We start from the raw sequence: 10,423 nt of genomic DNA on the forward strand, positions 1-10,423 counted from the left end.
CCAATAAATTATAATACCTTATTTTTACAATTAATTATTAATAATTAAATAATTTATACAAAATATCATGAATCTATTTTATAAAAAAAAAAATTAATATTAATAATACTCATAGAGTTAGCAACACTTGTTTTTTTATTATATATACATATACCAACTTGAAATTTTCGTATATTTCGCAACACTGTATCAGTTTTATAATATTTTATTACAAACTAATTTATTAGCAAATTTACTATATTGTATTTGTTATTAAATTTAGGTTAATAGACAAGAAACATAATACACCACTTGTGTATTCGTTCACCAGGTGGACATTTTTTAGGTTTAAACTTTATGTTTTAATTTTCATATTGGCTCGATAAACAAAGATGGGACAATAACAAACTGTCACTGGTCGTGGGTACTCTGAATAGCATTGTTGCTAAATTAATCTTAACTAATTTTTGGTAGTAATATTTGATATGTTCTTGTATTTAATAATCATAAATTATAATTCATAATACCTAAAATACCTTATTTCGAAATTCTATTAAAAAAATATGCTTTTGATTAGCTTATACGACAATAACATAGTATAAACAGGGTAATTCACTAAGCATGCTCACTCTGTCTCATCCTTTAACAATGCATTTATTCAAATTCAAATTTTGATTTTTTGTTACCTAAATATCATAACATATTCAATTACTTAGATTGTTAATACCTACCATCAATGTAACCCTGTCTAACCGCTATACCTGCACAAAATAGATTTAATATTTAGCATAAAGTATTAGATCTATTCAGATAATTTTTATAAATTATAAAATGCTATTAGATTAAATAGAATAGATTAAATTTTCAAATTGTCGTTACATGTAAACATATTATCATATTATCATGGATTTTGGACACATTAACGTTCTATGTACACGAGACTAAAACTTAGAAACTAAGTAGTAAGAAAAAATCATCTGCTTAGTAATTTGTAATAAATACGATCTGATCTCATTTGAAAAAAAATTATTCATCGCTACACTCTTAAAATGGCACACACAATCTAAGAGTACCGCTTAAGAAATTGAAAAAAAGAATTTGAATAAAATATGCTTAATTAAAGTAGTACATATGGGTGAGCATGCTTAATGATTAGGTGTATCACTCTGTATACAATTATTTTTAATTTACAACTTAACGTTTTGTTGTATTCCCGTCGATTCTTAAAAAATAAATATATTTTTGGTAATAAAATAATTAATTTGTACATAAAGTTATTGGATATAATTATATACGATACATAAAAAAAAAATGGTAAACGTACATAAGTACAAACAAAATCATTTTAGGTAAATTTCATAGGCATTTATTGGTGGTCGGCCCAAGTGACATGCCTTGGTTGAAAGTCAGAGTTTAAAGTCACACGATCATTAATGACCTTTTGATTTGATCGTCGAAAAAATGACCAACAGCCTAACACCATTAATGTCTGCATAGTGATTAGAATTATAGCGATCGCTAATCCTATTGGCCAAGTAATGCACCATTCATTGTTTCGAATTACTGTAAAAAATATAACATAATTAATTGTTGATTAGAATATAGTATTCATTATTTACATAAACATTAAAAAAAATTAAATTATAACAATTGATTAATTTACATATTAAAATTATTGGTTTATTTATAACATAGTACCTAATAATACATATTAATTGTGTTGATAAATAAAAAAAATAAATTTTACTAAGTAATATAGTCTAAACATCACATCGAAGATTAAATATTATTAAATAATTAATTACTAAAATAAGTAAGCTGATAATTAATTTTATCGTACTATTTATATTTTGATATGTCTATGATAATGGAATAACTGTTAATGGTTTATATATATGGCATAACTCCTCAATTTTCGAAGTTTAAAATTTACAATTTAGATGTAGTTGAAAATAATAGTTTGATTCATACCTGAAGCTTCCAATCTTCTAGCTGTTCTGTCATTATTATTGTTACTATTACTAATTTGGCTTTGACTGGCTATAATTTCTTCTTGTTCTTCAAGAGAACGTACTACGATTGCTAGTTGTAATGGGACTTCTTTTGTCTTAGTTTCTGAGGTATGTACATCACGCTTTCGTCGACCATGTGACACTTGTCCGTTTCCACAATCACTCTGTAAAACGAATTACAAGACATTAAGCGATGCAACATGTGTTTCGAAACAAATCCAATAAAAAAAAATTAACTAAATAATTATAAAAAAAAACCTAAAATACTTTAAATATACTTACTGGCTTACACAGCTGATCACAAAACATCATCATGAGACTAAACCGCAGTACAGGCGACGAAGGAAATCGGAATGCTTTGAATCTTGCGACCATTGAATTTGGTGGTGTTAAATTCAAAACCGGAAATGTCGATGGTTCTGGAGGACATCCTCTCCAGTCTAAAAGTAACAAGGAGTCCAGACCATCTCCAGAACTAGCAATCAAGTGTCCTGCTCTTAATTGTGTCGCGTCTGAAACAATTGTTTCAGACGTAATTAAGTATTTATGTGTCAATATACGATCAAAGCGATAAAAGGAAATGCCTTACTATATGGTTGATTCACATCAATCCGGAGTTCCAATTCATCGCCAAGTTTCACTTCAGATACTTGTTTTACGTTTCGTCCCACTTCCAAAATTCTCATCTTAGCGACTTGATTTGCCGAACCAACCAAGCCATTCGGATCGTACCCACCGTCGTTGTATATTGTGTTGTGTATGCTATTAGATCAATAATAATAATAATAATAATAATAATAATAATAATAATAATAATGATGATAATAATAATAATAATAGTAGTAATAATAATAATAATAATTGTCATACTATTGGTCGTATTCAAAATGCAGAATTTGGATTAATAAAATTATAATACAGTTGAACTAAGTACTTTAAAACTGCTAATTTCAAAAAGTATTTTAAAAGTAATAATCTATAGTTTTTAATTGTTTGATAATTTTTATATACAATTTAACACCTTCTAATGATCACACTAAAATATAAAATTATAACTAAGCGTATAATTTCAACTGTTTATAATTGTCTTAAAAACAATAACAATATAAAGAAAAATGTAATTAATCATACAAACAAATGATGAAACTGTGTAATAAACATAATAGTATTTTCTATAGAGCATGTGCTGCACTAATGTGCTGTAAAAAAAAAAAAAAAACGATTCATCGGTTCTGAAAAACAGACACCGAAGAGCGATGACTACTGTTTATATTCGCTACCTACCGATCATAATAAAAAATTAGTGTGCATGTAAAATTATTCTGAATATATTTGCTGATATTACGTGGCTACCTAAATATTGTACGAAAACCGTTGTCCGAAAAGTTTGAATATTTAGAATACTTTTTTTTTTATTAATCCTAATCATCGAACATTCATCCCGATTGGTAATGATTACATGTTTTGAAAACCATCTTACCCGAGCATGACATTTGTAAATTACGGTGTCGAGATATCACGTGCTCATCAAAATACTATGCATACCTCGGTTCTGCCACACCAAACGTGGCGTCTAAAGTGATGTTCTGCGGTCTAGACGCCAAGAACGACGGATGGGGACTTGAACCCACAGCACACGACACTTTTGTCACCCGATCGCCGACGGTTTGTATGATCGGATGGTGTTGTACTACGACAACAGCTGTAGCCAATTTCCTGTTGCTGTTTGCCGATTTAGCCACAACGACGTCACAGCGATTGCGTTGAGTGTGGTTTTCAACGATCGGTAGGGTAATCGTTGTCATGTCTGTATGGCGACCGTTAACGCCGCATTCTTCTGGCCTTCCTAGTACAAACATTCGGCCCTTGAAGCCCTGGGATCTTAACGACACAATCATTGAATCATCGCTACACGAGACGCTCACTGAAATACAATTTTTCAATGTGATTTTTTTTTTTTTTACTCATATTAGGCGCCCGTCTTAAATATTATCATCACGAGGGGGATACCTATATGATTGGTCCAAAAATTTCTTCACGTACAAGCAAAACAAAAGTCGTACAGAATATTCAAGGAATTTATATACCTATTTGTATAATATCAATATAATATTATACATCAAACTATATAATAATTATGTGTACCGGGCTAAAAATATAATTGGAAATCTAATACAATTACTTTTAATGAGTGATTAGTATAGGCACGTTTAAATATGTTTCGAGTCGATAAGTTCGGAAAAATAAATGTTGTCTTACAATCGATGCAAGTGATTCTTTCTATATAAGTGGAACATGGCGATGGAATGAGTGAGCCAGCTGTGCTTGTATCGTCACCATGTAAAAGACAAAGAGTCCCGCCAAACCCATCCGTAGGGCATTTAAAAGTATAACCTCTGCAGCTAAAATATTGTTCCGATTCACATCTCTCTTTGCACTATATACATAATAAAATAATAATAATTAATAGCCATTTATTTTTTAATTAATTATTCTTCGCTGTGACTTCATACTTGTTCAATATTAATGTTTTCTACTTGTAAGTCCACTTGTTGTAAAGTTCTATCATATACAGGTTCGTGCCAGCATGAACTGATTTGATTTGCACCTTAAGTAATCAAATCGTTGTTTAATACTTCTATATCATATTTTATATAATAAGTATAAGGTATGAAATAGTGTATATTTTTTTAACCTGGCAGTGTGTTGGCGCATTCGTTTTCTAAATATTCGACTTGACTCCGACTTGGATTGAACGCAGTGGGTTTGGTATTACGGGTTTCGGAGTTCAAAGAACACATCTTGGTTAAACGAAAGTAGTTGGCTGACTTACAGTTGTTTTGGTCAATACACAGTTGGGCACATCGCCATTTGTCGCCGACATTGGGCACGACCGAGTATTGAAAACCGCTTATTTCGTAGTCCATGGATACCTCGATTGGCCAGGCTCTTCGGTTACATGATTCGGGAACTAATAATATAAATACATCAAATATTTATGACGTTGGCTTTCCTATACGTCGCGGGCAAATATTTGACTAGCACGGTCGTACAAAATATATACCGAGCACTTACCGCGGAGACAGGCTTTCCTAAAAAAGTTTACATTTGGGGTCACGACAATATTGTCGGTGGAACTTCCCATGTTGGGCACTCGGTAACACGATGTTGACGTGTAATCTATTATGAATCCGGCGCAGTCCACAGACTTTCTACATCTACAATTCAAAATTATTTACGGATGTCAATAATACCAGACGGATGAAAACGTTTAAAGCGATCGTGTGGTTTTTAATTGTTACCTGTTGTAACATTCTGCCGTTATGGCGACTCCGGGAGTGCTGGCGTACAATAAGATCGGCTGTACCACAGATCTCGGAGCAGAATTGCTGTATTTGACGTACGTTACCGGAACGCCATCTGGACAGTCTTGACCTGTAATTAAAAAAAAAAAAAATCAGAGTTTGAATAATATCATAATTATTATTTCAAGGGTACAGGTACATTATTAACAATAATTACATATTATGTATTTTTAAATATAACCGATCGATTGAAATGGTTTGTCATCATAACGCAGTGGTTTCTGCTTAATGTGGACACCTAGGGATCCCCGGGGGACCTAACTCATTTGCCCACAATAAGCGGTTGGACGTATAAACCGAATAATTAGTTGTAGTATACATTGGAATTAAGACCAGACCATTTTGCATGTATTAACCGGTGCCCAAATTAGGCGGGTTCTACTGTATTATGTCTATCATTGTAATGGCATAAAGGGGCTGCTAATACACTGTCTCCGTATTCCGTGAGAACCGCGTGTGGTTAACCCGTTACCACAATATACCGAATAGTTGAAAATATACTCAACCATTCCGCGGCCGTGGTTCAGGTGGTTATAAATTACTAGTGAAATATGTTTACTTACACGATATTATTTAATTTGGCGAATAACGAGAAAATTCTGAACGCTGACCACGCGGTTTATTATACACAGCCACGGAGGCAGTGTAGTGGCTTTAGACATTTGTTTCATATCATAAAGCCAATAATTTAATAACATTGTGTCTGCATCCGAGTTAAATCATTAATCAGTAATGTAGAAGTGTCTACAAATTTGACTCACGTCGCAGGTAAAACAACTTTTGCTTGTCAGTTATTCAAAAACGTGTCCGTCGCTATTATATTATATATCACGGGATAAAAACTATAATATGTAAATGCAAGCAAATTCAAAATTGTATGCCTTCCTACTATGTTAATTTTAAATTGCAATGAGTAATAACAATGTAGAGATAGCACACAACAATAGTAGATAGGTATATTAGTTAAAAAAAAGAAACAATTTATGCTTATAAAAGTCTGAAATTATGAAATTTTCATATCTATCCAAGTTGTTCTTTTCAACTAAAAAAAAGCGAAAGTATACCGAAATGACAGTATATGAAAAACTTAACAATACACTTTGTAGGCGTGCGGTATATCTAATTTTGAAGGTCAACTCAATTGTGTATTATTTTCACGTTGTATTATTATATAACACAGGTGGTCTCAGTTGAAAACAATGAATGCTTATTTTATAAAATACCATGTGTCATGATCAATTTCGTGATATAAATATTGTAAGCTCCCGCTGATCATGTCTGTTTAATAAATAAGTGTTTATATATTATATTCAGTGTGGCAATTAAACAACTAATAATTCTTTAACGATTTTCTGTTTCGAACGTCGTTTTAATTAGGTAGTAAGCAAATTTATTTTGTTGATCTAACATTTGTTAAGTTAGTATGATTATTTAATTTCGTTCTTTAATTTAGATAAATAACGTGCCGAGAACATTAAATAAATCACGAAATAAGAATTAATAAAGTTAATTAATGTACTAAGAGTATAATGAAACTTTGTAGAACTACTAATGCGATAGTCCAAAAATACAACTATTGTTATTACAATTTACTAAAAAAGTTTTCGAGTAAAATTCAATTATATATTTTATGGTATGTATACGAACGAATGTACGACACAAATTAAAAATGAGATCATTTACAGCAGGAGTTATACCTAACCATAAAAATGTAACAATATCTTTGCTATAGAGTCGAGTTATTAAATATTCGTTATAGTAGCTAACGGAAAGAATGGATGCATGAAGATGTAGTATTTTACATACCTGTAAGCATAGCATAATCTGTGAATATTTATCACTTATTATAGTTATTAGTGCAACAGCCTCTAGACATTTGTGTGACACTATTTTTTTTATTAGTAAATGTTTTCGTGTCACATTGCAGTAAATCATGTATAACAACTACACTCATCTTATTCTGTACAGGTAGCTTATATTTTGTTAAATATGTTTAATTTATGATTATTGCAGTTGGGTCCAAATTTGAATGCCTTAAAAACTATCAGCAACGAAAGCATACAATATTGATTACCTACTAATATGATAATAACTAAATTTCTATATATATATATAAATATCTAATGGCTAATATTATATTAATACATCAAATAAACAAAAAAAGGTCAGAAATGTTAACTGCCAGATACACCAAACGCCCATATGTCACATCAATCAAAAAAAAGGAATAGAAACCCATTTTTTAATGTTTTTTTTCTCAGATCCTTTACGGAAAACAGAATATCACTCATAAATTTAATATCATTAATATCTTCAGCTTGCAAATCAACGTAAGTGGTGGTCATAACGATCATCACTATAATAATATAGTGAACACTATATAATGCATTCACAAATTATGATTAGATTTATCGACTATTGTAATCGAATTACTTTTTTGAAAATTCTATTATGTTTTTGATATAATATATCACGTTATTATATGGTATAATTTAAAGTTTAACCATTATTTAAGAATTCATTAAATATTTATATCCGTGTCCCGTGGCTTTGGTCTAAAATGACCAATCTAAGTTTTTGACTTTTTGACTTCAGTTACATTTATTATTTGTTCTAAAAAGTAGTAATTCTATTGTAAATTATAGTAAGTGACATAAATGTTGCAAACATAATCGATTAATTTTATTCCTATAATGGCCAATCCAATAATTAAAATTCCTTATTCCTGAATTGTTGCTTAATAGTGAGATCAAAAACGAAATATATCTATAGTATTAATAATAATATTTTAATAATAATTTTCAAGTGCTCAATATGATAGTTAAATATAAATCAGAAACCGAACTTTTAAGGAATAGATTTGAGCAAGATCTGAGTAAATCAATATTATTCCGCGTTTAGATATGTTGGTAATGTTTGGGTCATAAATTAATAATAGTTATGTGGCACGTAATAGTTTAAGTAAGTAGTAACACAGTAACGTATTTATCGGTTCCGACAGATTTCACAAGAGCACAGGTTTAATAATGTGTACAATTGTACAATAATATATACAATTATCACGTAGGTACTTACTTACAAGTTATAGCATTACAAATATAAGATAAAGGATAGAAAACCTATATTTTAACTCGTGGTTTCATCCGGTCGACCCAAGAACAAAAATAAAACAAAAATGACCGTCAGATCAGATAAAAAGATAGGTACATTTTCAAATCGAGACGATTAATGTGTGCTGCAAGGACATTTTAATATTTTTTATTGATATTTGTATACAATATTATATTGACGGGTAAATAAAGTACCCATTCAAAGAAAAATAAATACTATTACGGGAGATCCACCAAAACATTTTTCGAAAAGTTTCTGGTTGGCTAACTCACACTGCGAGTCCACACGGCACCCGGGTCAAGTATTCAAGTGTACCGACTGCCGCATAATGTGAATAGCGTAAAACATTTAACACAAATCCTTTTTTAAAAACTTTTTAGAGTTGTTAAACATATCTTATAATAAGTTATGAATGGTGTTTAACATTTTTTTTTCATTCAATAACCTGAACAATTTGGGTTCCTTAACAAGGTAGATGCACCCATAAGCGGCATTTGGGATGTGAGGTCACAAGGTGGATAGTTTCGCATAAGAACAAAATATTGATAGGCAAACTTACCGTTTTTAATGGGCCAGAAAATTGTTCACATTTTGTTACCTATTATATTATATTCGTATATTTAGACTTACTGAATTTGACTCGAAACTGGGTATAGTGTCAAGTCGGTTTTATATGAAAGCTTGTAATTTTCACCAAAATAAAGATATTATACATTGTTATTTGCGCCATCGCAGGTAGCCGAAATTAGTGTTTGTAATTTGCACCAATCATTACAGAGTTTGACGTTCGATCGATCGCAATCGCGTTACTACACAGTATTACACTATTACATTTATTAATTTATAACATTTTGTATTAATTATTATAATTCTATATACATCCTAGTATGTATGTTTTTCATATATTATGTTGTCATTGTTGTCGGGCAGCTTTTAAAATCAATTATACTGACGTACTTTAGAAAGGTGTGAATAGATTCGTGAAATCATCGGCGAGTAACTAAAATGGAATATTTTGTGTTGATAGCTTCTCATACATACAATCTCAATATTAAGTATACCATCGAAACCCGTACTATCAGAAAAAAAAATGATAGATTAATCGAATTTCGGCGCAAATCTCAATTCATGTGTTTCACTGTCTACCGGAGACGGCGCAAATCAAATAATATCTTTGTTTAAGGACAAATTGTTACGAGCGTACATTGCAAAAGTGTCGGTGCTAATTACGCGTCGCATATATTTTGGGTCGATTTCGGTACGAATCAACTGCGGGGCTCTTTGTGCATCTCAAAGCAATACCTATGACGTACACATTGTACATCTAAAGTAAACCCAAAAAAGAGAGGACAAGACAAGAAGAACTCCGCCGTCCCGGGACGATGTTTTCAGACTTACCGTGCGCCGGTCGCTGGAACGCCGCGACGTACACGACCAACAGCAGCAGCGCCCCGCGCGATTCCATGGCGCGGCGGCGTCGACGGTCGGAGCACCCGCGTCGATCGCGATCGCGTTATAATTACCTACACAATTGTTTTAGTGACTATTTGCCGTCGCTGTTAATTATTCGATTTATGTAGGTACAATTATCGCGGTTGTCGTCGTGCTGGAGCGGTCGATCTGCTGCCGGACGGGTCGCAAGTGTTGGCGAAATATTACTGTCGGCGGACGGTTGCGCGCGCGCGTGTGTTGGCGGCACGCACGTTGGCGATCGTTTAAACGACGGCGTGCTCGTCGGCCGCGGCCACGGCGAATCTACGCGGACCTAGGGCGGGCGGACGGGCGGGCGACGCGGCCTTGCGGCGGGTCACGTGCTCTGTCGTCGACGCCGACGTTGACGTCACCGCGGACTGCAGCACGTCTCTAATGGTTATAATAATACGATTGTTATAATTGTTATGACTGTTGTTGTTGTTGTTGTTGTGTAAGTGCCGCGGTCGGTTTTCCGCGATTCTA

General features: G+C 32.5%; 1 protein-coding gene across 1 annotated transcript; it reads right to left on the reverse strand.

Annotated features, from left to right (window-relative positions):
• Window positions 1-358: 358 nt before the first annotated feature.
• On the reverse strand, window positions 359-10,187 carry LOC111027914. The gene is made up of 11 exons (XM_022306417.1): window positions 9,866-10,187; window positions 5,294-5,426; window positions 5,067-5,209; window positions 4,687-4,962; window positions 4,505-4,599; window positions 4,251-4,428; window positions 3,537-3,915; window positions 2,581-2,753; window positions 2,274-2,503; window positions 1,951-2,155; window positions 359-1,542 (listed from the first exon to the last, which is right to left on the reverse strand). Exons 1-11 carry the CDS (start codon window positions 9,930-9,932, stop codon window positions 1,346-1,348), a joined length of 2,076 nt encoding a protein of 691 aa, XP_022162109.1. The 5' UTR covers window positions 9,933-10,187; the 3' UTR covers window positions 359-1,345.
• Between the last annotated feature and the right edge of the window lie 236 nt (window positions 10,188-10,423).

The sequence above is a fragment of the Myzus persicae genome, unplaced genomic scaffold, assembly GCF_001856785.1.
Source record: "Myzus persicae strain clone G006 unplaced genomic scaffold, MPER_G0061.0, whole genome shotgun sequence".
In the NCBI taxonomy this organism is placed as follows: Eukaryota; Metazoa; Arthropoda; class Insecta; order Hemiptera; family Aphididae; genus Myzus; species Myzus persicae.